This window comes from Vombatus ursinus, unplaced genomic scaffold, assembly GCF_900497805.2.
Source record: "Vombatus ursinus unplaced genomic scaffold, bare-nosed wombat genome assembly UNPS02000577.1, whole genome shotgun sequence".
NCBI classification, from domain to species: Eukaryota; Metazoa; Chordata; class Mammalia; order Diprotodontia; family Vombatidae; genus Vombatus; species Vombatus ursinus.
Window position 1 is genome coordinate 9,035,384 of NW_020940355.1, and position 27,752 is coordinate 9,063,135.

A 27,752-nucleotide genomic window follows, 5' to 3' on the forward strand; every position below is an offset into this window, starting at 1 on the left:
ATTTAAACAGAAACACTCACAGATATTCTCATACTCCACAGAAAAGTTTTGACTGTTTTTATTAATGATTTTTAAACATTGAAATAAATAGATATCTCTCTCATCCCCTTCAGCACTGACACAGGATTTTCTGGTTTTACTGGTTTCATAAAGGATGCTTAAGAAAAAGGGGACTGAAAAGAGAAGTGGGTTTTTCTCTGCAGGTATAAACAAGATGAAATAATATCAATGGAACTCAAATGAGCAGGTTTCCATCTCATAGCCTCCCCGAGGCAAAATCAGAACCTGAAAGGAGGATGCCTGCCCTGTGGCCTCACAGTGGCTTCTCTGCTCCCCTGTTCTAGGCAGGATTTTCCTATTTTGGAGAGCACTGAGCACAAAACAGATGCCCTTCCCATTTGTGAAAACATGGCCCTCTTGGTAGGGAAAAGGGAGACATATTTTAACAACAGACGTTTTGTTTTCTCTGCATCTTGTTTCTGGTGATGTGTACATATGTGTGTATGTACACATAGATTAATCTAAGGCTGAAATATACAATCAAACAAAATATAAATATATGTGTGTATATGTAGAGCTGTTTGGATGAAGTAGATATTGACTTTTTTTCATGTAGTTTTGTACTCCCCAGGGCCTGGCCCTTTTTCTCTCCCTCTCCCAAAATACACATACATACACACACACACACACACACACACATATACAGTAGGTGCTTAATACCTCCTGTTTGATTTGTTGATTGATTATGCACACAATAAATTTGGAAAATTGCATAGAAGGTGAGTTACTAGCCAGCCAGGTAGATGATATATAATTAGGTCTTCTTTAGATATCATCAGGTAAGAGTTTCCTTCCCACCCTGATGTTTCTCTTATGAATCAAAGCATGAACTGGTGGTGAAGCTAGGTGTTATGGTAGATTGGGGAAAGAAAGTTGCTTTATTACAAAAAGCAGCAGCAGCAGGGAGAAGAAATTTGAGAAAGGGAAAATCACCTGGGATTATAGAATTAGAACACAGAGAGACCTGAGATAAAATCTAGTCCAATTCCATTTGTTTTACACATTGAGCGAACTGAGGGAACAGCCCATTGATGTTAAGTGACTTGCCCAAAGTTACCTAGGCAGTAAGTGATAGAGCTATTATTTGAATCTAACTAAATCTTCTAACTCCCATTCTAGGGAGTCGATTCAAATCACAACTCTGCCATTTAATACATACGTAACCTTAAAAAAGTCACCAGGACCTCATTCTCCTCACCTGTAAAATGAAGAGATAGGATGAGATGATCTCTACGATTATTTTCAGCTATAAATCCTATGATACTGAGTTTCTGACTTCAGGTTTCATTAGGCTAAGAAATAATAAACTTAGAAGAGACAGTAAGTAGTTATGAGGAGGACCAGGGTGATATAGATTAGATAAAAAGAATGGTTTGGGAATATATGTATTTGGATATTGATGTAAAAACTACCAAAAGAAGGATTTTTTCATTTTGCCTTTGCTGTTGCAAGTCCTAAAGATGAGAGAAAGAGAGAGAGAGAGAGAGAGAGAGAGAGAGAGAGAACGTATATGTGTTTGTGTTCAAGATGGGAGAGAAAAGAGTAGGAAATTAGACCAAAAGATGAAAAATGAAGCCAACTTGATCTTTGTGCTATCTTGCTTCTCTTTTATTCATCAGGTTTTAGTCAGGTGAAATGTTAGAGACTTAAAATATACAGTAGCTTAAGTAAAAGGAAGAAACATAGAAGCCGCTGATATAAATAGGAAATAACTAAAATGTAATCAATAAAATCATAATTCAGCATCTGACTGATGTTACTAAGAGGAAGAGAGAAGTGGAGCAGCAAACTCACAGCCAAGAAATGTGGTCTTTCTTGGGTGAACCTCTTGCCCACAAGGGAGTTTAATATCTTCTACTCTCAAAACTCATCCTTGAGATGATGTCGATGTAGCAGGGCAGATCTATAGATTCTTTTCATTTAGAATAAATCAAGGTAAATAGAGTCAGTAGTAGTGAGTTAAGAAGCTTGATGGTGTGCTTAAACAGAAATATACCCTATGCTGTTGACCTCAATGAAGCCACCCTATTGTTTGAACATCGCCCTCTAGTGGCAAATAGATATAATTGTAATCTTCATGTATTTCCAGAGAAAGCACCAAATGAGTGAATGGAGTGAAAGAAATTATTAAGCATTTATATTTTTCAAGCACTGGTTAAGTACTAGAGATACAAACAGTGAGCTCGTCCTTGCTTTTAACGAACTCACACTTTAATTGGAGGTGATGATGCTTACAAGAAAGTTCAGCTTCAGGTTAGAGAGGAAAGCCCCAGAAGCCGTAAGGGTTCAGTAGTATGGCAGAAGGCAAGGCCCAGGGGTCCTAATGTTGTGTCAGTAGGTTAGATGACAGCATTGGATAAGGGAGGGAAGGTTCTGCAGAGGTAAGGCATGGAGGACCTTAAGAGGAAATGGAAGGATAGAAGCTAAGCTCTTCTGGTCCCCCATCTCACCAAAGAATAAGATCAGAGATTTTAGAACTGGAAGGGACCTTAGAGGTCAGCCAGTCCAAATAATTCATTTTACAGATGAGGAAACGAAATGTCTTGCTCAGTGTCACCCAGACAATAAGAGGCAGAACCAGTATTCAAACCCAGGCTTTATGATTGACTCCATATCCAACTCCTTTTCCGTTATACTGAGCTGTTTTGGCTTGATAGACAAATCAAAACATTTGGTAACCAGGCAAATTGGGTTTTACTTGTATAAAGATTTTTGTAATGCTCCATATTTATATCATTTTCTAAACCTTACCCAAAACACATACTGTTCTCATGCCTACATTTCTTATTTTATATCCCCTCCCCATCGTTATTGTCCTTTCCCCTCCCTTCTTACTACAGAAGTTCCACTCCATTCTTCAAGATCTGTCTCAAGTCCTTGTTCCATTAACTTTCCAGTACTCATTGACCCGTAATCTTAGATCATTTGTTGTTGACTTTCATTTGGGCATATAATCCTATACTACCTTTTATCTGTAATAATGCCTGTTATCTGTAGTAAATGTTTGTTGGGGTGTGTTGTATCATGTATGTATGTCTGTCCCCTTATCTAGATTATAAAGTCCCCCTGGGCAAGAACTATGTCTTTTACATCTCTTCTATTTTACCACAGTGACTTGCCTATAGTAAGTGCTCAATAAGTATTTGTTGAATTCGTTTGAAAACACAAAACCTAGAATAATGTCACAATCAACAATCTGTCATTAGATAGTTGTTGTGCTATGGTGGCAGAGGGAAGTGGCATGGTAAGGACTTTAGCAGCTAAAAATAATAATGGATATACTTCCTCTCTTCAATGCTTCCTATCATCTCTATTCAATAGAAAATGACTCTTATAACTAATAGCAGTTTTTGAGGTTTAGAATTTTGAGAGAACAGAATGTAGCATTCATGTCCTTTAGAAAATTTAATTTGGTGAGATATATTTTCTTATGTTGAATTCTGATGGCAAGCCCAGTTTTGAAATACAAATTTATTAGTTATGAATGTTTTAAGGTGTTTGTTCAAGATGTGCCAGAAGATTTTAATTGACATGGAAGGGGGAAACATTTTAGGTAAAATTCATATGGGAAAAATATACAGAGAATTAAAGTAGTTATCACAATATTTCAGGCCCTCAAAAAACTTCTAGAGGAGGGGAGAGAGGGAAAGGGGATGACATTCAAAATGAGTAATGCAGTTCAACTTGCTACACTAATCAAACTGTCTTCTAAAAAAGAAATAGGTATAAATTGCAGAATAGGAGATTTCTACTTGATATAAGGAAAAACAGATCTGTTCAAAACTACAATGGAATACGTCATGAGATAGTGAGTTCCCTGTTTTCAGGCAAAGCCTAAATGATTGCTTGTCTAAGTTCATAAGGTCATAGATAGAGGGCTGGAAGGGACTTTAGAAGACTACTAGTCCCACCCTTTCATTTTTCAAATGAAGAAATGTAAGTCAAGTGACTTTGCCCAAGGTCACAGAGCTAAGAAGTAGCAGAAAGGGGATTCAAACACAGGTCGTCTTACTCCACATCTAGCACCCATGTCTGTTACACCATACTGTCTCTGCGGTTTTTATAGAGGGAATTTCTGTTGAGGTTGTTCTATGTCCCATATCTCTTCTCTCCTTATCAGCTAAACTCCCTGAAAAAGCCAGCTGTAATCCATGCCTCTATTCCTTTTCCCCTTACTCAATTCTAAATCAATTACAATCTGGCTTCAACCCCTAATTTGACTGAAACTACTCTCTTGAAAGTTCCCAGCAATTTCTTAATTGCCAAATCTAATGACGATTTCTCAAGCCTCATTTGTCCTCTTTGCAGCCTTTGACACTGTTGACCACCCTCTTCTCATAGATACTGTCTCCTTTCTAGGTTTTCATAGTTCTCTTTTCCTCTAATTATATCACTTAGTGAGAGTTCCCATGAGATCATTTATCTTCTCTATGCAGATGATTCCCATATCCATATATCCAACCCTAACCTTTCTCCTTAGCTCCATGTTCCCAGTATCAACTCTTTTTGTGGACATGTTGAACTGGATATCTTGGAGGTATCCCAAACTCTACATGTCTAAAGCAGTACCCATTATCTTTTACCCAAAACCCTCTCACTTTCTGAACTTTCCCATTATTGAGTAGACTGAAACTCCTCCCAGTCACCCAGGCTCTTAACCTCAATGTCGTTGTCACGCTCACTTCAAATATTCAGTCTGTTCCCATGTCTTGTTATTTCTACTTTGATGGTATCTCTTCTAACTGCCCACTTCTCCACACTCACAAAGCCACCACCGTAGGATAGGCTTTCATCACCTCATACCTGGACTATAACAGTAGCTTTCTGGCTGGTCTCCCTGCTCATCTTTTTGGTGTTTAAAGTCTTAACAACCTTGCCCCTTCCTAGGTTTTCTGTTTTCTTATACTTTATTCCCCTCTGCCTATTCAATGATCCAGGAATACCTACCTACCTGCTTGCTGTTCCTTGCACTTAATACTCCTATCTCTTGACTCCAGGCTTTTGAACTATCTGCCTGCTTGGACTAGTTATACTCTTCCTATTTATGTAATTGTTTCCCTGACTTTCTTCTTTCCATGGCAAGTTAGGTGGTTCATTGGATAAAGTGCTGGGCAGAATGTAGACTACCTAAGTTCCAATCCAGCCTCCAACACTTATTAGCCCTGTGACCATGAGCAAGTCATGTAACCTCAGTTTCTTCAACTGTCAAACGGAGATAAAAATAGCCCCTACACCCCAGGGTTATTGTGAGGATTGAATGAAATATTTGTAAATTAGGTAACTACCATTAGGTAGTTACCTAATAAATGTGAGTATGCTTCCTATCTTTTAAGATTTAGCTGAATTCTCACCTTCCGCTGAATGCCTTTCCTGACCCCACCTACTTCCTCTCTTTACCTGCCAGTGCCTTCCCTCTGTGACTGCCTTCCACCAATACTATATATATCTCATATATACATAGTTTGTTCACATGTTGTCTTCTCCATTAGAACATGAGCTGTTTGGTTTTTTGGGTTTTTTATTTTTTTTGCTTTGGTTGTATCCCTAGCACTTACTCTAGTGCCTGGCATGGAGTAAGTGCTTAATAAATAAAGTGCTTACTGACTCCCTGCATATATTAATATTTGACTTTGGTGAAGGTTAAACTTTTATAACAATAGAGTCAAAGTACCCACTTTTCCAGGGCCATGGGAGTACTTTTGGAATGAGACTTTCAGAATTTAAAAAGAGAGATAAAAGACAGAACTTTGAAGTGGAAAAAAAGAGGTTTTCTCCCATCCACTATCTAAACATAAATAAGACATTAATATCAACAGATTTTGTGTATTTCAATCATGGACCTTCTTCCCGTTTTCTCTGTCCTCCACAGTCCTTATAAGTAGGCTCTGAAAACACAGCAAAACTTCTCCCCCTACCACTCACTATTTGAGTTTTGTTATGGGAAAGAACTAAAAGCTACAAGTCTTCTAACTTGTAAGATGTCAGAAATAATTTGGGAAGCAATTGATGAAAGTGCTTCATCTGTATTCTACCTCTTAGAGTGACAGATAACATATTCAGAAATGAAAGCTTCTGAGAAACTCCATCCTAATGAGACTATAGATACCTGACAAGGAAAATAATTTATAAACCAGAATTACTACACAGATTTGTTTGTGAATATCAAATAAATATTTCCTTATTTATACAGACCCAAAATGCAGATTATAACAAAGTACATGTGCTTTTTGTTAGTGTCTGTAGATAGCTACATTGGTCTTTTTTTCCATGTATAACATTACTTTGAAGAGATTAAATATTCCAGAGAAATCAGATGCTTCAAGATCACTGATGCACACAACCACTTGTCCTCCTACAGATGTTTTAGTCTGATCATTTATTGTTCAGACACCTCCTAGTACAAAACAGAGAGAGAACATGGCCTCAGTCTACTGGGCTAATAAGCTAAAAACAACAGATAAAGATGAACCTCACACCCCCACCTCCACCAAAATTGGTTAGATTAAGATAGATAATTTGCACAAGAAATAAGGATGTTCAGCCCATTATCTTCTTTTGTTTCCTCCAGGCATATCACTACACTGTCCTACTTTGCAAAGGGAAAAACCTCTTCCCTTTCCCTTAATGGAAAGATACAGATTAGTAGGGACAAGGAAAATATGTGAGGAGGTATAGTTTCTTCCAATAGTACATTCAACCAAAAGAGAACTTCTTTTTGTGAATTTATAACAGCCTGATCTACAACCTGGAAATCCTACAGAGAGAGTATCTTTTGAAAGAACAGCTAGAAATAAGTAAGAATCCGAAGGAATAAAAGGCAGGCACTAAGGTAGATGACTAAGAGGAAATGACCATGCCTAGAACATGGAAAAATACCTGAATAGAAAATATAATTGTGGAAAAGGGATGGATGAGACCATGACAAGACATGCCTAGAAAGTGGGTCAGAATTAAAGCAAAAGATTATAGAGAAATAAAGTGGTGAGTAGAAAAATATATCCTCACTATCCTAATTTCACCTCTTCAGTATGTCAATGTAGAGAGACTGCACCCTCTTCTTGGCTCCATACTTTTAACTGGGTCCAAATTCTTTTGCATGGCAAAGAGAATGTTGGGAGGGAAGCTGACTTAACTGTCCCAGCATCCATACATATGGAAATCAGGTGGCCAACGTGTATGTGTAGCTGAGGCAAGTCACCTCTGTAACACTATAGAACTGCTAATGTTGTCCGATGACTGGTGGTGTTCTTGAATATGTATCACATTGTCTCTGTTGGCATCTCTTAAACGCTAAGAGCCAAGCTGCTCTCTGCATGCATCTACCAAAGTGTGGTGACTAGAAAGCCCTTCTCTGACAAGAGCAGGCTATCCACTCTCTTAGTACATAGCTGAGGCTATTGTTCACAACACCCAGCCAAAGAAAGCTAACAAAAGCCAGCAAAACCAAAACAAACAACACGAAACACCTCAGACGAAGATTATTCTTTAAATGTCCTATGTCTAATATTGTTACCAAGTGTCTAGTCTCAGACAAGTATGTGACTTAAGGTTTAGGAAATTCCTTATAACTTCATCACAACCCTTGTTACTCCCATTACGTTGGGTCTAAAAAAACTTTTTCAGGAACTCTTCTTCAAGCAAAACCAAAAACCAAGAGTTCAGTGGTGCCCGGGTAAGCCCCAATAACAAAAGCCTCTTTGATTAGCATGCAGGTGAAGTTAAGGCCAGGTGAAGAAGCCATAGCCATTAACCTCCAGACCCCTTCAGTAGGCATTCCTGCCTTTATTAAGTATTGCTGTCGGTGGCAACGTTTAGTTTGCCTATTCCCAGCACCTAAGTTCTGTCTCTCTAAGAGCAATCAAATGAAGAGAAATGTTGTGTTACAGTTCTGCATTATAGATGGGTTGATCTGACAGAGTGAATTAATGTTTTATCTGCCTGGACACCACCATAGTCTCTATTTAGAATGGTCTCCTCTTTCCTCTTGGCTACTACAAATCCTACATATTCTTCAAGGCCCACCCACTTCAGGAAGCCTTCTTTGACAATACATTATCTGTACCATACCACGTAGGCCCTAAATATAGTCTGTACAGTATGGCATAGTGAACGGGGCTTGGAGTTAGGAAGACCTGAGTTCATCTCCTGTCTCTGACACTCACTAGTTTTGTCGTTAAAAACGACCAGTCATTTTTAAACTTTATGCACCTCAAGCAATTCCCTAGGACTTAACTAAATCAAAGAAGATGAGTGATCTGCATTGGTTATGGGAGCTGCCATACTTGGAGTTCCCCACCCTCAAGAAATCATAACTCATCCATGTACTCCCATATTATTTTCTGATTGTTTCATGTTATTAGTCATGCATCTTTAACTAATACATGCTTTCCTTGACGACCAAAAGTGCATCTTACATTATTTTCATAAATTCTCATAGTGCCTAGCACAGGGCTAAGAACATAGCATGAACTCAGTAAATACTTGCTAATGGATTCATTTCAGCTAGCAGTAATGTCCACTAAGGTACCATTAAAGGTATTGAACAACCTTTTAGAATTTGCTATCTTGTCATTGGTTTCTGCTAAAACTGTATCTGGTAAGTACATGATTATACAGTAATCATTTCTGATATTTTTTGGGTGACTAGCATACTTTAGTTACACCTCATGTCCATGACTAAAAAGCAAACATTTTCATAGTTTTTTTTTTCCTCTTTTTCTCTTTTTCCTTCTTTTTCTTCTTTTCCTTCTCCCCCTCTCCTCCTTCTCTCTCTGTCTTCTCTCTCTTCTGTTTCCACAGGTCAGCGTTGAAGTCTTGGTAGAATATCCTTTTTTTGTATTTGGACAAGGTTGGTCATCCTGCTGCCCTGAGAGAACCAGCCAGCTCTTTGATTTGCCATGTTCCAAACTCTCAGTCGGGGATGTCTGCATCTCGCTCACCCTCAAAAACCTGAAGAATGGCTCTGTTAAAAAGGGCCAGCCCATGGATTCAGCCAGCATCTTGCTGAAGCACTCAAAGAATGACAGTCTAGTAGGAAGTAGACACAGGTATGCTGAGCAGGAAAATGGGATTAATCAGGGAACTTCACAGATGCTAGCAGAGAATGGTGAACTCAAGTTTCCAGACAAAATAGGATTGCCTGCAGCACCCTTGCTCACCAAAACAGAACCCAGCAAGCCCGTGGCGACGAGGAAGAGGAGGTGGTCTGCGCCTGAAACACGGAAACTAGAGAAATCAGACGAGGAGCCGCCTTTGACCCTTCCCAAACCTTCTTTTATTCCTCAGGAGGTTAAGATTTGCATTGAAGGTCGATCTAACGTAGGCAAGTAAAGGCGCTTTGGGGGAAAGGAAATTAGGCTCTCCCTTGTCATTTTTATCCAGATTACTGTACTGTAGGCTAAATAACCCAGTATTTACATGTTATCATCTTATTTTAGGTTTATGTTATAACCTTGTTGTTATAGTTGCAGCTGGTGTTATGCAGGAGACTGGTGCATATGTTTTTTTCCACAAGCGTTTGTCAGTGATTAGGTTGGTGGGAGCTAAGGCAGGGGCTGTCTAGGCTCCACACATATATTGAATGGAAACGAACACGGCGTCCTGGCTCCTGCCTTTTTTCTGACAGTGCAGAAACACCTGGTGTCCAGCTGACTTCTGCTGATTCTTTCTCATGAGGCCACAGAAAGGGAATTGGAATGGAAGAATCAGAGTGAGTGAGTGAGTGGGTGTGTGTATATGTGTGTGTGTGTGTGTGTGTGTGTGCACGCACGCAAGTATGGATGCAGATGTAAGTGGTTCTCTCTTTCTGCCTCTCTCTGTCTCTCTCACTCACAGCATGAGATTACAGCTCCATCGCAATTGTCATTATGAAGTCCTCACACACAAAATCAACATTAGGAACCCAGCTTTAAGGCATCTTCAAGAGGCATCAGGCAGGAAGCAAATAGTTTAAAATCACATTTCTCTTCAACTTATTTTACAATGAAAATGGCTTTTAATCCAATAAATATATATCTATATATAAACATATATTTTCCCCCATGGGGCCTGACTGCACTGATATTTTTCATAGAGTAACTGCCACACGCGGATTCCATTTCTGCTTTGCTAATGACATTGCAAGGGTGTAACTTCAGAAAAAAAAAAATCTCGTCCCCCTCTTGCTTTGCTTTGTTGAGGTTGGGTTGGGTTTTCTCCTAGGGGAAATGGAGAAAGGGATAGTGATACACCCTGTAGAGCTGCCAGCTAAGACCTACTCTCAGTTTCCATGCAGTGTTAGAAAAGCAGACTGGGTTTTTCCATGGACATTTGCTTCTAAGAGGTAGATATGTCCTGCCCCCTCACAGAATGCAAACCAAATCTGTTTGCACTTCAGTTGGCAAATTTTTTGTCTTTTTGACTCTAGTACTGTTTATAGTTCATGATTATGGACAACCTGGTGCCACTCTTTCAGATTTCAGTGTGACACATAAAACGGTATGTGGAAAATGAACAGAATGTCTTTAAGCACCTAAAATGCTATTCACACTTTATTCCTGAGCATCTTGGTCTATCACTCAACTAGTACTGTATCTCACTTTTCATCTGTTTGGGAAGAAAAGCAAACACACAGGGAAATTATTTTCCCATCCCTCCCTGCCCCCAACACTGTCAACTCTAGTACAGTTAGGGAGAGTTTCTGGTGAGCAAGATGTTGAAAGTTTTTATATGGTTTAAAGGGATGAATGTGAATCATGAACCAGTATGTGACAGTAAATGTCCACCATGGGCAACTTGAAAGGAGGCACTTTTAAACTCTGATGCTTGAGAAAGAATAAAATGTGGAGCTGACCGAAAATCAGAGAAAATGAGAGAAAAGGGATAGAGGAAAAAAATACTCATTTTTGTCCAGTGTTTTTTTAAAGGATGGACTTTAAAGAATCTTGCAATTTGCACATCTTGAGTTTATCATTTATGTAGTGTTCCTTCAGTTTTTAATCCAATAATGTTATGGGGAAGGGAGGGGGCTGAAGAGCATAAATAAATGTAGCAATTTCTTTCTAACCTGCCTAAGCTCTAGGCTGTTTTATAAGGTTATGTTCCTTTCAGAGTTCATTTTGATCTTTATATCACATCTATCACAAAGAACCAGGACTTAGTAGGACAACTCTGAAAATCTTCAGATTCATTGAAAGTTTTCCATAATAGACATTTCTATATGTGATCAAGTTTTTTTTTAAAAGAAACTTATTTTATTATTATTGTTATTATTATTATTATTTTAATAATGACTTTTTTCCATTTGAAATCAAATCTAGATTTCAGAGTTTGGTACAAAACAGCAAAGGGTATCAGAGTTTTCAGTCTTTCATTCCCAGAGATCTGGAACATTTTGGGTTTTGAGTTTGCATTTTTACAGTGGTTTTAAGAAACTGTATCAATGGTGGGGAAACCAAATTTACAGTTTCTATATTTGAGTTGTAATAACCAAATGGAACAAATTCTCATCTGAAATTTCCTCTGCCATCTAACACAGTACTGCTAACTCCTTATAGAAATTTTCAGACAATTCAAATATCAACCCAACCTTTGACTCTTGTTTGTTACTTGAAATTTAGCTCACACTAGAACTAATTCTTTTTGTACCGTTTTCTGAGGTGTACCAAAAACATCTGAGTAAGTTTAAAATAGCTTGAAACTTTTCTTGAATTTTATTAACCTCTCAGCATGTTAGCAAATAGCAGCGATACTGCTTATTTAGTGCTGTATTTTTTAAATGTTTCTGCTCGGAGAACTTGCTTAATCTTCCATATACTCTGCTCAGGGCACTTGCCATTCAATGGGTTTCATTTTTCTTCTTTTTTTTTCTTTCTTTTTAACCTTTGATAGTAAGAGAAATATGGGGCCACAGTCCAGACTTAGCTTTCATCAGCACCACTAGAGTTGGTGATTCACACGTACTCAGAAAGACATACACCTTTTGACAAATCAAGAAGCAAGGACTTTCAAACTTACTGGACATAAGGAATTATTCAACACTAAAATGGGAAAACACACACCTTTTGGAGCAATAGGAACATAATCCTAATTTATGTGCTTTCTATTTCAGGTATAGGAATTACAGAATAATTGGTTCTTTCTCAATGTTATCCCATTTGATTCTCTTGCTTTATTTTTTATTTTATTTTTAGCATGTACAATACTTCATGTGCCAATATAGATTCACCAGTGTGCTGGTAGCTCTCTTTCATACTCTTTTGATGTTTGTCACCATTTGGTTATTCTTCCTCTCTTTCCCCAGAACCTTCTGTAGAGATGGGGCAGATTCAAAAAAATAATTCCTTGCCACCCTCCTCCCTGCCCTTGTCACAACTCACGGGCAGAAGGAGGCTCTTCACCTTTTGGAGAAGTGTCTTATTTGTCTTCACATTTCAAAAACAAACAACCAACAAAACAAAAATGCAGACTAGACCCAGGAGAAGGAAAAGAAAAAATTAAAAAAAAAAAAAGACTTAGTTGTCGTTCCCTCAGTGACAATAAAAATGGTGGTATAGATGAAAAGGGTAAATGGAGGGAACAGACATTCATGTCATGGACTCATCAGCAATTTAGCCAGGAATCAATCCGTTTCTCAAATGGTCTTTTGCATGAGGAGAATTAAAACCGGTATCCTTGCCTGTTTACTTATGCCTGCAGTTGTATCTCTGGGTAAGTGCAGGTCCCAGTGTATCCCAGGTGTTGTCCAGACACAGGTATTGCAGCCCATTTCAGGACTGTGCTGTTAGCTACTAGCAGTGGGATCTAAGCCTAAGCTATTAAGTGGCAGCTTAACAGCAGCAGCAATACCATCTCTTATAGAAGATTCTCAAGTACTGGGGAGGGGGGGTGGGGTTCCTTTCAACTGGCAGAAACTGGTAAGCCTTAGCTCATGGCTTCCAGGACTGTTGCTCCCATTTCAATGAACTGACAGTTTTGGTTGTTTTTTGTTTTCTTTTTGTTTTTGTTTTTGTTTTCTGTAATGAAAATAACAATTACAGGCATGGAAATATTTAGGTATCATTCAGCTTAAGAGAATCAGTCATGTACCTCTCTGTACAATACCCACTTTGCAATATTTACCAAGTTGGGTTTTTGTTTTGTTTCATTTTGTTTTGTTTTAACTAATAGCAGGCCTTTTCGTTTACAATGGAACACAATCACCAAGAAATTAGTCAGGGCAAGCATAAATAATAATAATAATAATAATATTAATAATAATAATAACAAAAACCTCTCTTTTTAGGGATTTCTAAATACGTAAATGACTGTTCCTTAGAGTGTTTAACTTAGGAATTGTTTCAGTTTGTCTGGGCCACATCAGGGTGGGGGGGATATGGAGTTCGATGCCACTTACCTCAAGTCCTTCTTAGTGGAAATCCAAATTTCATTTTCATTTTAATTCATATGATGACTTTCTATTGATTTTTTTTCTCCCTATCCCTACCATCTCACCTCTACTCGCCTTCAAGTCATCTGAATTAGGGCTGGGGCAATTTTTTTATTTTGCTCCCAGTTGTAACTCTGAATTGTGAACCTCCTACTGTGTCAACTTTTTTGTGTATGTGTGTACCAGGAAGTGGCATCACTACTCTGTCTCCCCTATCAAGGAACGTTGCGGAACCTTTCACACCTCTTAACTCAGGGATGGGGCTGGCATGTGTGTGGTGCACTGATGTGTCCAGAAGCAGCACTTTGTCTGCTCTGGGGTAGGGTTGTTCGATTTCAAGGAGAGTTTGGATTTTTCCTGCATCATGTGGACTACTTCCTAGAGACTGCATAGGTTGCAATACAACGCTGCACGTTCAGAATGAACTGTAGCTCTTAGAGATCACAAAATCTACTTTGTGCACAAAGTTTGATCTTTACAGAAATCTGTTGCCAAAACTTTGGGTTTTTCTTTTGTCTGTTTGTTTTTGTTTTTTTTTTTTCAAAGGAAACAATTGACAATACCCTGTTAACACTTATGACTACTACTAAAGAAAATCAGTTACTTTTGGCGAAGAGCAAATCTGAAAAGCTTTCTAAGACACTAATGCCATGTGATTTCAGAGATGGGCGAACCAGAGTTCTTAGGCTAGAAGGCCCCATTCACAAGATCTGGCAGTTGTTTCGGCTTCTGTGGAGGGAATGGCAACAGGACAGACAGTGGCCTAGGCTCTACTAAAACCCTTCACGCTTCCTTTCTCGTGTCACCTACAATGGCACCCGAGAAGAACAGGGCCTGTATAATCTGCAGTCTTGCCCAGTGCTTTGGTGGTGATGTGAAAAGCAAAAGAAATGAATTATAATTTTGTAAGTGGAGTGGGGGCTGTTAATTCCTTTCTTGTGTTTAATCCCAAATTTCTGAAATGTAAAATTTAAGAACACTTTGAGTAATAGAGATATACAGAGAAATGACTTTTCTTTTTTTTTTTTTAAGAAAAGCACATACGATATAATATTGTGTTCAGCTGGTTTCCTCTATTTTCCAAGGACAGTGTTGTGTTTCTGTTGATAGGGAAATTCCAAACAACTTGCACACCTCTACTCCAGAGCTAAAATTTCTTTTACATAGACGACCTCGCTTCAGATGTGTTACCTTACTGATAGAATCTTTCCTTGTAGCACTATACCTTGTGGAAATATTTTTTTTAATGTAAACCTAATTTGAAAAGCTTAAGAAAAAAACTTTTCTGAAGCACTCACATTGAGGAGTACAGGTAATTTTTTTTTAAATTGCACAAAAGAAAAATGAATGTTGAAATGATTCATTCAGTGTTTGAAAGACATGGATCTGTTGAAACAGTGAGTTTCATACCTTGTTTGTAAAAAAAAAAAAAAAGCAGAGAAAGGTTAAAAGTTACATGTTGGTTATTTTTTTCCTTTTTTTTGTAAATAGAAATTTGTCGTGTCTAGATGATGGGATTTGTATGGTTATGGCCAGGAGGAGTTACTATTTAAAAGGCTCTTAAACTACAACTATGCTTAATGTTATGTTTATGTTACATGAGTCCCTCATTTGAGGGAGGGGGAACTTTATTCTGAGCTGAGAAAGCACTGTCCACCTGTACCTGTACTGAAAGTACTCGGAGCTTCTCCCTTCTGTCCTCCCACCCTTCCCAGTTTTGACTTGTAAGCCATTGCAATTCCTTCTTTTTTTTTTCTGAGATGATGTTTGATATTTTCAGCACTTCCTGTTCCAACAAATCCAAAGAATATAATCTTGAACAAGAAGTGTTTGTAACAAAGGATCCTAGCTACCAATAAATAAAGGACTCATTAGAAAAGAAAAAAAAAGTTGGCCTTTTGTCTCACCCTCCCCTCATACCTCATTTAAATGGGGGCCGGGGTAAAGACGTAGATTTTAATTTGAAAGCCACAATTTAATTGCAACAGGCTACTTTAATTTGATTTTTTTTTTAAATTCTTGTGATTCAGAGGCCAAAATAAATGGAATGTGAAGCATTTTCTGAGTAAAGAGCCCTTTTGTTCTGGTCCAAAGATCAGGTTGGACAGCAGGAAACCTGTACAGCTGTAGAGTGAATGGGGGTGGTTTTGGGGTCATTGAAACCTACCCACAGTTCTTAAAATTCAGAATCTTTCCCCCTCCATTATATCTGGTATCTAACTGTCTGGCCACATTTTGGGGAGGGGAGGAGAGCATGGGGGTATATTTGTGATGTCCCCAAGGCTTACATAAAAATGGCTCAACTGTATTAACATTTAAGTGCATTTGACCAATAGGTAGTATCTATACAATAACAGTCTTTAAGGATTTCAGTAACTTTTCTTGATATCTAAAACGACTCAAGTCTTCCAATGAGCATAAATTGAAGACTTCATCCAAGTTTTCTTTCTTTTTTATTTGTTGGTTCATTTCCTTTCTGGGTGGTCAGAGAGCCTGTCTCCTTTCCCTTGGCTAATCTGTAGGCCTGTATTGGAAGCATTGTTTACAGTCATGCTCACGGCAGCAGATACTGTCCTTCAAAGTACCATGGGAGAAAACAACCTTGAAGTGTCAGCTGGCTTTAATCAGCAGTTACCCCAAGAGTCTAGGTTCGTGCCCCACCTTTCCCACCTCCCCCCACTCTAAAGCTTAGATGACCTACCTGCCCTTAAGTTATTATATGGTCAAGGAGTGGAGTTTTCCTCATAGACAGTCAATGGATGTTGAGAACGCGATATTTATATACTTTAGATCATAGACTTGCTTGGTTCTTAAGCATATGTTATTTCCATGAACACTGCCTTCCTGCAGTGTTAAAATAGGGATTCCCCCTTACCCCCACTCCCTACCCACTAATTATGAACTCAAATTACAGTGTCAACTAAAAGAAGGTTTTATTTTTTTTTTCTTAGCCCTGTCAGTATTTTCCGTGGCCTTAGGCACAAAGAGAGAATCTTCGTTTCTAGCCAGGGTCATCCATCCTGGGCCCAGAACCATCTCTGAGATTTGTCCCGTTGGATGTTTCCATGTTGGGTCATCGTCCCATCACACTTCCAATCTTCTGCCTCCCACGGGCCAAGTGAAAAGAGACACTGGAGATTTGTGTTGGGGGCACTGTGGGGCTGACGTGGCCAGTACCAAGGAGAACTAGGGAGGGAATCAGGTTTTGCACCTTATTGAAAAGAAAAAAATTTTAAGTGCATACATAGTTAAGAGCTTTTATTGTGACAGAAGAACTTTTTTCCATATGCGTGCATACTCTCTGTAATTCCAGTGTAAAATATTGTACTTGCACTAGCTTTTTTAAAACAAATATTAAAAAAATGGAAGAATTCATATTCTATTTTCTAATCGTGGTGTGTCTATTTGTAGGATACACTCGAGTCTGTTTATTGAATTTTATGGTCCCTTTCTTTGATGGTGCTTGCAGGTTTTCTAGATAGAAATTATTTCATTATTATAATAAAACAATGTTTGATTCAAAATTTGAACAAAATTGTTTTAAAGAAATTGTCTGTATACCAGTACAAGTTTATTGTTTCAGTATACTCGTACTAATAAAATAACAGTGCCAATTGCAAGCTTGTGTCTGCCTCTCTGTTAGGTTCCCAAAGATAAACAATGGGTCAGAGAAAAGCCAGCAATCTCTGTTTTATTTTTTGCCTTTTTTGTTCATTTTGACCATAGTTCTCCATAGTGCAGGTCTATCAAGAAGGGGTGAGTAAGGGGGCAGCTAGATGGCACAATGGATAGAACACCAGCTCTGGAGTCAGGAGGACCTGAGTTCAAATCCAGCCTCAGACACATAAAAACTCACTAGCTGTGTGACTCTGGGCAAGTCACTTAACCCCATTTGCCTCACTTAAAAAAACAAAAAAGGGGTGAGTAAGAACAGAGTTATTCCCCGCACACCTACCTCACTTCATTTTTTGCGTCCTTGAGGCACAGCTCATAGAAAATAGGCACATTTCCACATCTGGCATCTTGGCTCATCCAGTTAAACATTTTTTATTTCTCAAGAACTGAACAGTACCATTTGCAAGAAAATTCGTTTTAAACAAGCATTTGGCAGCTCATGAACTTAATGTGGCGTAAGGGATACACTGTATACAGTTGTGCTATAAACTGATTTCTGAGGAAGTTCATTCATTCATGTCATCTGCAGTATGTGTGTGGCCATATGCCTTATCACAAATGCACAAGTAGCTAGACTTCCCATTGCAGGTTCCCACTAGCATGACTTGTTCGTCTTAAAGAGTTGCTGGACCATGAGTGTGCATAGAGAGAATGATGACTGATAAATGTATGTGTTTGGCCCATGGATGCCAAACTCAAGGAGAAACAAAAGTGATCATTCATCAGCTGCCTTCTGGTGAAAGATGTGTTTCCCTGACACCAAATTGTTTGCTTGCCTGCTAAAGGTTTCCAGCCCTAAATGTCATCCAGGGGAGACTGGACAGAGGAGGGGGAAATTTTCAACAGAAAACCCCCATGCAAAAATTTAAGCCACAGAAGGAAGTTCATTCTATTAGCCTAATTAGAAATTGCTTACAGCTTTTGGCTCTACTTCTCTACTCGTCGTGTCTGTCCTGGACTCCTCATTGTTTATCAAGAGTTAAGATTTGGGGACGCAGAAATACTGGTGCTTACATGCCGGAAGGTTTGATCACTTTCAACCAGGACTAAGGAAGTGCTGGTCACCTCCCACCCTGGAAGATGGCATGCTAAAATGAATAAGCCACTAAAATTAGGTACTTCTCCTGAAGCATTCTGACCAAGATCTTACCTTTCTAACCTCAGTCCTGCTCCTCTTGGCACATAATCCGATTTTAACAACATAGCCAGGGGCAATTCTGACAGGAAGATGTGGGTCCCTGACAGTACACAACTTTTTATTGGGTTGGCCTGGCTAGGGTAGGAGCATTTAGCCAGTCTACTACATAGGAAGGATTTGGAAAATACAGTAAAATGATAGCAGCTCAGCCAAAGCAATGAGAAATATTTAGAGTCCACATTACTTAAGACAGTTGTTGAGCGAAGTAAGTAACCCCAGCACTGTGTCAACATCTCCCAGCTAGTCTTTATTTAGGAAGGCAGTCTCAGTGCTCTTTCCTCTGATTCACACATGGAAAAACCTTCGCAGGATGCATGTGTCATCTGTCCATTCAGTCATCACCAAGGCAAATGACAGCTGCAGATTGATGCTATAAATGCCAACTGGGGGTCAGCTTAGGTGCCTTTCCCTCTGTCTTGCTGCTGAGTCCAGCTACTGAGGCAACATTTGTTGTTGAGTTGTTTTTCAATCCTGTCCAATTCTTTGTGACCCCCATGTGGGTTTTTTTTGGGGCAAAGATACTGGAGTGGTTTACCATTTCCTTCTCCAGCTCATTTTACAAATTAAGGAACTGAGGCAAACAGGGTTAAATGACTTGCCCAGGGTCACATAGCTAATAAGTGTCTAAGGCCAGATTTGAATTCTTGAAGAGGAGTCTTCTTGACTCCAGGCCCAGTGCTTTACCCATTGCACCACCAAGCTGCCCACTGAGGCAACATGGTGCTGTGAAAAGAATGCTACGCTTGGAATCCAAAGACCAATCAAGACACGGTAAAAAGAATGTCAAATTTAGATCTGGAGGTCCTGGGTTCCAATCCTGGCTCTGACATTCACCTTGGGCAAGTGACTTCATTTCTCCTGGTCTCAGTCTCTTCAATTGTTAAATGAGTGTTGGACTAGAGGACTGCCAAGGTCCTTTCCAGTTTTAAATTTACAATCCTATGTTTCTATCACCTAAGTTGCAATCCTGGCTCTCCCCTCCCCCCAACAACAATATGCGTGGTCTTGATTATTAGGCAAATCACTTTTAACATCTAGCCCTCCATTTTTTCATCTGTAAAAATGGGGGTAATGCTTCCTGCTCCATACACCTGTTGCTATCTGAGGATCAAATGAAATATTGTCTCTGAAAACACATTTAACCTGTAAAACCCAATCTAAATGGAGACTATTCTCAATCTTGTGGCAACAGAAGATGTTTGCAAAAATCTTTGTTGTTCTTGGACTCCTACTTTGTTTTTAGGCCACTGTATCAAAATTACTTTGGCTTTTCTATCAGCCTCCATTTCCTTAAAAACAAAGATTAGCAAAGGGGTCTCCCACATAGGGTACCCTGGAAAGAGTATAGGACTTAAGCTTATAGGACTGAGCTCAAATCCCACTTCTACCCCTTACTGCTTATGTGAGCTTAGATATGTCAGTCTCCCTAGCCCTCAGTAAAAATGAGAGGGTTGAGCTAGACAACCCCTATGGTTGCTTCTAACCCCAATATAAGGTCCTGTGTGAGATAGATCTAGGAGCCTGCCCCATTATTTCATAGAATGGGCAGTTAGTCCTAAGTCAGAAGAGTCATGAGCTAATGAACCACATCTTTCTAGGTGTAGGATTTACTACTGTCTCATGTTTTCACCTTGGAGGTGAGAGGAAAAGAGCAACAAGAAGAAAATTAGCTATATTTAAAAGATGTCTGTTGCTAGGGGGCAAAAGAGATTTTTTAAACTTCCTTTCATGTTTTCCTTCTGCCTCTCCCAAACCCATCAGCAGCACCCTCCCCAAATCTCCCTTCAACTAGAGGTTAAGAAAAATAAATAGTAACAATAAAGACAATAAGGCAAAGGAAACCCATTTCTAATGAAGTTGAAGGCATACGCCCTCCCCCCCAAAAAAGAATGAAAAGTAGTGATATTTTGGTATTTCCAAGATAGGCCCACACCGTGCTTTTTTCCTGGTTCTGCCATTAATTATCTGGGTGATTATGAGCAAGTCATAGTCTCTTTGGGCCTTAGTTTTCTCCTGTAAAATGAGAGGGTTGGACTAGACCATCTCTAAGGTTCTTTCCAATTCTGAATCCCCATCCACCACCCACATTATCCAGATGTTGCATTGTTTCCCAACAGTAACTCATACATTTATCTTTATATAGCATTAAGAGCTATGTTCATGTATTTTGGGGAGAGGCAAGGGGTAAAATTGCCTCCACTAGACTTCAAGGTATTGGTGAGATACATGTCTCTGAGACATGGAAAGCTTTATAATTTTTTCCAGCCTATGCCTCATGTTTCAAATAGCTTTAAGTGGGGGGTAAGGTTGAACTTGATATTCTGCATGGTCAAGCACCAGAGGTAGACCTCTTCCTTTGACCTAAATCACAATGGGCAATCAAACACAAGCTTCCCGGTTTGTCCGTTTTCTCTTTTCCCAAAAGTCTCAGTCATCTCTAAAGAGACCCAATTTCTGTGTATTGTCTTGTGTCCAGTGAAAACAAAGGCTGCTTTAAGTTACTTAAACTTCCCAGTATATTGATATCCAAGTAACTCTTTGAAACAAGGAGCCAGGCATCCATTCATCCAGGGTTCATTCTGTTAATATGTCACCATGACTTCCTGTGAGATTCCTCTAGAGACCACATGTACGTCCTGTAAAATGTCATTGTGATCTGTCAATTACTCCATCAGTATAGTCACATGTTATCCATCATCAGAAATAATCACTACCATATCCAAGTAAAGTCTCTTACTTTAGAGTCTTACTACTACATTCTGGTAAAGAGCTATATTAACGGGAGCTGCCCTCCCATTACTAGCAACGGTGGGAACATTTCACTAGGATCTTTACAAGAAGAGGCTGTAGTACATTTAACGTGAGCACACAACTAAACACGTGTTCTTTGTAGATAAAAGGGAGGGGGAAAGAAAGGAGAAAAGTCCAAAGAGGGAAAGCCAATACCACCCTCACCTTCCACAAGTAATAGGCTCAATGAATATGTAGTTATGACATCCCTAGAAGGCACATGTAATGAACCTCTGGCCACCACAGATCAAAGATAAGGGGCCAAACCCCTATGTAGCCCAGAGCTCACTTAGAAAGTCTATGCTTCATGTTCTCATACTTACGATCTTGGCGCTTTCTTGGGAATCAAGGTCATTATCCTACCTAGCTGGCTTTGCTGGGATCTTCTCCCTTGGGCACCTGCCCAACCACCACTGGGCAGTGGCCACCACTAGGGAAGCACTGTCTGACTGCTAATACCAGCAAATGCTAGTTTGACTTTTACCACATCTGATGGATGGGCAGAAAAATTCCCAAACAGTGACTATGGGGCTTGATTCTCGCAAATGGAGACTCCAGCCATCAATTGTGAAGACACAGCATTATATTAAAGTGAAAACTATTTTCTTTAAAAAAAAATGGAAGGGTGTCACATGGATTTCAACAATGAGAACGTTTGTTGAAGGCAGCAAACACTCTACACCGTAGCACTGGGCTTGGCTACTAAGGCCATCTCCAGCTACATGTCTGCAGGAGATGCTGGTTATGGACTCCCGAGGCCCTCCTGCCACTCAGAGGAGGCATCTTCCATCATGAGGAGCGAGGAAGCTCTTACACAAGACAAGAAGGGAGACTGTGGGCAAAGCGGGTGCATGTCAAAGCTTCCACTCTAGTTGAATGGGGTTTTGGTCCCCCAGGTTAGCTAAAGATCGAGTTGTGCTGCTGGGTAACCCGGATGAATGTCGTCCTCCGACTGAGCTCTTTGAGCTTGGCGGCACCAACGTAGGTGCAAGTGGACCTCAGACCCCCCAGGATATCCAGGATAGTGTTTTCCACGTTTCCTTTGAAAGGCACTTCCACAGTCTTGCCCTCTGAGGCTCTGGGGACAGAAAACAGTGATTACTCTGGGTTTATTTTCTTTCTTAATCCCTTACTTTTAAAAATCTATGCTTTAGAATTTCAGTAAGATGTCAAGGTTTTCTCCTTTGGACCCATACAAAGCCTGAAACTCATGAAATCTCAGTTAAAAATGAAAGCAAAGTCTCCAGGACCTGAAATTTACCACTTGCTATCAAATCCCCAAACTGAACAAGTAAACATTCCTCCATAACAATTTTTGACGCGACTATAGATCTGAGCTTAGAATACAGAGAACAGGAAATGTGTGTCATCACAAGAGATCTCCACCCCAGACCTGAAAGGTAGCAACTAACTCTGTTCTACCTTAACCCATAGATACATTAATTACCAATAGCCCAGAACAACCTAGGGAGGAAGCAGCACGCTGTTTTACTTCTGGGCAGGTATTTCCTTTTTTCCAAGCTCTGAAAGATGCTCCTTAGCACACTATGAGGTACCCTCACTCTTCCCACATCTATGCAACAACAGAAAAACACCTCCTACTAAGAACCAGAAGCTGAGGTCATCTGCCCAGCCAGAGCTTCTTGGGGACAGAGAGAGGAGATGAGGAGAGAGATGAGGAGAAAGAGGTGGATGGATGTCCCTTGCTCACCTCAGGCAGCAAGAAAGGTAGAAGATCTACCATCCCAAAGTCTAAACTGCTAGCAATGCAAAATCTTTCCACTGGTCCCCCCACACCCACCTCCATATCCATAGGGACTCTCTCACCTCCCATTGTACTTACACTAGATTACCTGCCTTCCCATCACCACCATTTTGCAACCAAGCTGTGCCATATTTATCCAGGCTCTCCCCCATGTCTAGAATGCAGTCCCTCCTTGCCACTTCTTAGAACCCCTAGCTTTCTTCATGTCACCTCCTACATAAGACCTTTCCTGACTCCTCCCCTACAAGTGTCAGTCTCCTCTCGCTCTTGAAATTACTTTGAAAATGCTTTCTATTTATTTACATATATAACATATCTACTCAAATAGATTGTAAGCTACTTGAGGTCAAGGAATATTTAGTCTTTATATCCCTTGCACCTAGCACAGTACTTGAGACACAGAAGAAACTTTAATAAATATTCTTTGAGTGGAATTGAATTTAGAGTATCTCATCAATCAATCAACAAGTATTTATTAAGCAGGTCTCACCACATGCGAGGCACTATACTATACTAGAGATACAAATACAAAAGTGAACTAGTCCCTGCCCTCAGGGACATTACATTCCATTGGGGAAGATAACATGAACATATATAGGTATATACAAAATAGATAATAGTGATTTGGAGGGGTGGGGATTAGAAAAGGTAGAAGATACACTAAGACTTGAAGGAGACTAGGGATTTTAAGCAATGGAAATCAGAGAGTATATTCCAGGCATGGAAGAGAATCATGGCAAAGACACAAAGATGGGAAATAGGGTACCATGTTGGAAAACGCCAATTAGGTGAAGTGACATAATGTAAAATAAGGCTGGAAATAGAAAAGTATGCAAGAACTTGAATGCCAAAAAGGAGTTAATATTTGATCCTAGAGGTAATAGGGGGTGACTAGGTTTTGCTGAGTATGGGAAGTAACATGCTCAGAACTATAGGAAAAATATTCTAGTAGTTGTGATGAAGATGGATTAGAATAGGGAGGTTAGGAGACCAATTAATAACTAGCATTTATTTAGGGCTTTAAGGTTTGCAAAGTGTTTTACAATTATTATCTCATTTGATACTCACAACAACCCTGGGAGGGAGGAGCTATTATTATCCCCAATTTATAGATGAGGAGACTGGTGCCAATAGAGATTAAGTGACTTGCCCAGGGCCACACAGTGAATAAGTGTCTAAGGTAGCATTTGAACTCTGGTCTCATTGACTGGGCTGCTAGGTGGTACTGTGGATTGAGTTCAGCACCTAGAGTCAGAAAGATTCATCTTCCTGTGTTCAAATCTGGCCTCAGGCACTTACTGGCTGTGTGACCATGGGCAAGTCACTTACCCAGTTTGCCTCAGTTTCCTCATCTGTAAAATGAGCTGGAGAAGGAAATGGCAAACCACTCCAGTATCTCTGCGGAGACAACCCAAATTCGGTCATGAAGAGTCAGACACAACTGGACCACAACACCACCACTGACTTCCCAACTTCAGATCTAATACTCTATTCACTGTACCACCTGATAGGGCAGGTGGAAGATGAAGAGGGCCTGAACAAGGGTGGTGCCCACATGGGTAGAAATATGGGGATGGTTGCAAGAGATATTGTAGGAGTAGAAAAGACAAGGTGTGCCTACTGTTCATGTACAGGGAATAAAAGTAAGAGGTTGTGAATCTCAGTGACTGGAAGCATGGTATTATCAACTATTCAGAAAAAGGGTGGGTTGGGGAGATAAAGGGGGAGATTAGTCAGTTCTATTTCAGAAATATTGAGTTTGAGATGCCTAGAGGACATACAGATGGAAACGTCCAATAGATAGTTGGAACTGGGGCTCAGGAGAAAAATTAAAGCTATAAAATGAAGGTAATTACCCTGACTGATCAGCCTCCCAGGGACGGTCCAAGGAATAAGTGGTAAATGATTGCCAAGGAGCTATTAAAGCATAAGGAGCTGTGTCCTAATTGAATGTAACGTCAAAGTAGGAGAAGCCTCCTCCTGAAGGAGAGGTCATTGTAATAAGCGTCTCTTGTCCATAAGTCATTTCTAGCATTCTGAGAAGTGCCACAGGGAGTGAGGAGGGCCCTAGCCATGGAAATGGAGCTCTGGCCAGTGGTTTGCTTGAGTGGGACTTTAATTATTTCAGTGTTTTCTTTCCAGAACTGTGCCTTGATACTCTTGAATCTTTCATTCTCTGTTATGTTTAAACCCTGCTGAAATTACAGGAGACTTGTTTCTTTCAGTTCCTCAGTTCCTATTTTGGTGTGCTAAATATGGAGTCCATCTCTCCCCAGCCCCAGTTTAGAATAAAAAGCAGAATAAAAACCAAAGGTTTAAAAAATGGTTCAAAGAAAAATTAAATCTGCCTAAGCAGGGGAGCTAGCAATCCCTCCTCTGCAATGATCCTGTTTATGTAACCGTATCTGTACAGGGTAGCACCAGTCTCTCAGACAGGGACAATGAATTCTGATAGATCATTAAGCTTCTTGGCACTAGGCCCAGGCCCCCAATCGAGGTGGGAATTCCTCCCGCCTCCCCTAGCTGCACTGTGTAACCTGATGTATCAGTTACCACATGGGAGAAGGAGGCCTCTCCCAGGCTATTGAGGCTTTGAGAGGATGAGTTGTGTCTCTTGTTCTCAATTATATGGCAGGCTCCAAAGCATTTGTGTAACATCCTCCACCCCCTGGGGCCCCTAACCATCCTCTGAGTCCAGATATTAGAAAGTAAGAAAGAAATGGAGTGGGGCAGCTAGATAGAGCACCGGCCCTGAAGTCAGGAGAACCTGAGTTCAAATCCGGCCTCAGACCAAAGACTTGACACTTACTAGCTCTGTGACCCTGGGCAAGTCACCTAACCCCAATTACCTAAAGAGAGAGAGACAGAGAGAGAGAGAGTGAGAGAGAGAGAGAGAGAGAGAGAGAGAGAGAGAAATGGAGTATCTTTCTTAAAGGGTATTAAAGTCAACTTCCTGGCAACATCATGGGATTATAGATTTGGAGACTGAGGGGCCTCAGAGATAATCTCGTCCATCTCCCTCATTTTACATAGGAGAGAACTGAGGCTAAGAAAAGTTAAGTGAATTATCCTAGGTCAAAAGCTAGTTAGTTGTAAAGCAGGGATTGGAACCAGGTTTCTCTGATTGCCTCCAAAGCTAGCATTGTTTACACTCAAAACACTTGTTGTTCAGTTGTTTCAGTCATGTCTGACTCTTCATGACCCCATTTGGAATTTTGTTGGCAGAGATACTGGAGTGGTTTGCCATTTCGTCCTCCAGCTCATTTTATAGATGAAGAAACCGAGGCAAACAGGGTGAAATGATTTGCCCAGAATCACAAAGCTAATGAGTATCTGAGGCTGGATTTGAACTCAGGTCTTCCTGACTTCAGGAGTGACCATCTATCTAACCACTGCACCTAGCTGCCCACTTTCCCCATTATTCCTGCAATAAAATACCAACTCCTCTAAGTGGTATTTCAAACCTTTCCCAACATGGCTCCAGCCTAGGTTTCTAGACTTATTCCGTACTAGTCCCCTTCATGCTCCCAAAGTGAAGCCTGACTTGAGCGCCACCTGGCTGATTCCCTGTGCCATTGCCCAGGCTCCCACGTGCCTGAGGCAGACTGGTACAAGTTTAATGAAAGGACTTTTTGGAATCTGCCTCTTTGAATTGGCGGCTTCTTTAAAAATTCATCTCAGGTGTCACTTCCTATAAGAAAGCTCTCCAGATCCCTGCTACCCCTCTACTCCTTGGTCCTTTTTTCCTACTCAAATTATATTGCATTTACTTCTTTTGTGTAAGCAGGCTGCTAAGTGGCTAAGTGGACAGAGCAATGAATTTGAACTCAAGAAGACCTGAGTTCAAATCCAGCCTCAGATATTTACTAGCTGTGTGACTCCGGGCAAGTCACTTAACCCCTCTCAGTATCCTCATCTGTGAAATGTAGAACAGGAAGGCAAGGGAATAAATGTCTATTAAAAAAAAAAAAAAACTACCATGTGCCAGATACTGCTCCATGCACTTTTCAAATATTATCTCATTGGATCCTCACAATAACCCTGGGAGATTGGTGCTTTATTATTCCCATTTTACAGATGAAGAAATTGAGGCAAACAGAGGTTAAGTGACTTGCCCAAGGTTACACAGCTAGTGAGTATCTGAGGGTGAATTTGAACTCAGGTCTTCCTGGACTCCACTGTGGCACCTAGCTGCTCAATAGCTACAAAAACAATAATAATACCACCTCCTTCCCAGCACTGACGTGAGGACCAAAATGAGATCAAACTTGTAAAGTGCTTCACAAATTTAAAGTGATATATAAGTGCTATCACTATTATTGTTAAATATTGTATGCCCAAATAGAATATTAGCTTTATATCCAGCACCCAGCACAATGCCCTGTATACAGTAGGCACTTAATATGTAATTATTGAATTGAATTAAGTTGAAGCATTAGAACTCAACAACTATCCAGTTCACTTTGTCTGGCTGGTCTGTAGTAGGAAGCAAACGAAGGACAAACAACAACAACGAGAAGTGATGTAATACTTTGTGGAATAGTGCAAATATATGAATAAATACAGTGTCATGGGGTTTACCACACATATACACACCCTACTTTAAAATGAAAAAAAAGTCCAGGTTATCATTGATGGTCAGTCATGAAAGTCTCCCTTGACAATAAATAAGATAATTAAATGGCTAATTATACTGCCTTCATCAACTGTCCAGCCTTTTCATCTGTGCCTCAACAAGGCAACTTTGAAAACTGGCTACATTTAAGTAAATTTGCTTTTAAGAAATTATCTGAACACCATCCTGCGGTCTAGACAGCAGTTGCATTATTAAGCACTCAAAGACATCAGTTCCAAGCCTG

At 40.0% G+C, this 27,752-nt stretch overlaps 2 protein-coding genes across 6 annotated transcripts in view; one reads left to right on the forward strand and one right to left on the reverse strand.

Moving 5' to 3' along the window:
• Positions 1 to 17,085, forward strand: part of ATXN1 (ataxin 1) — a 492,208-nt gene extending 475,123 nt beyond the window's left edge. For 4 of the 5 annotated variants that reach the window (XM_027875603.1, XM_027875680.1, XM_027875818.1 and 1 more), the window contains 2 exons: positions 8,860 to 9,382; positions 16,417 to 17,085. In XM_027875603.1, the coding sequence (XP_027731404.1) occupies positions 8,860 to 9,382; positions 16,417 to 16,655 (762 nt within the window). In that variant the 3' untranslated portion in view covers positions 16,656 to 17,085. Of the gene's footprint in view, positions 1 to 8,859; positions 12,919 to 16,416 lie in introns of those variants that run through there. The other variant, XM_027875900.1, reaches the window with a different exon arrangement.
• Positions 17,086 to 18,973: 1,888 nt separating this feature from the next.
• Positions 18,974 to 27,752, reverse strand: part of GMPR (guanosine monophosphate reductase) — a 91,084-nt gene continuing 82,305 nt past the window's right edge. The window contains exon 9 of the mRNA XM_027869517.1: positions 18,974 to 22,206. Coding sequence (XP_027725318.1) covers positions 22,026 to 22,206 — 181 coding nt within the window. The 3' untranslated portion in view covers positions 18,974 to 22,025. The remainder of the gene's footprint in view (positions 22,207 to 27,752) is intronic.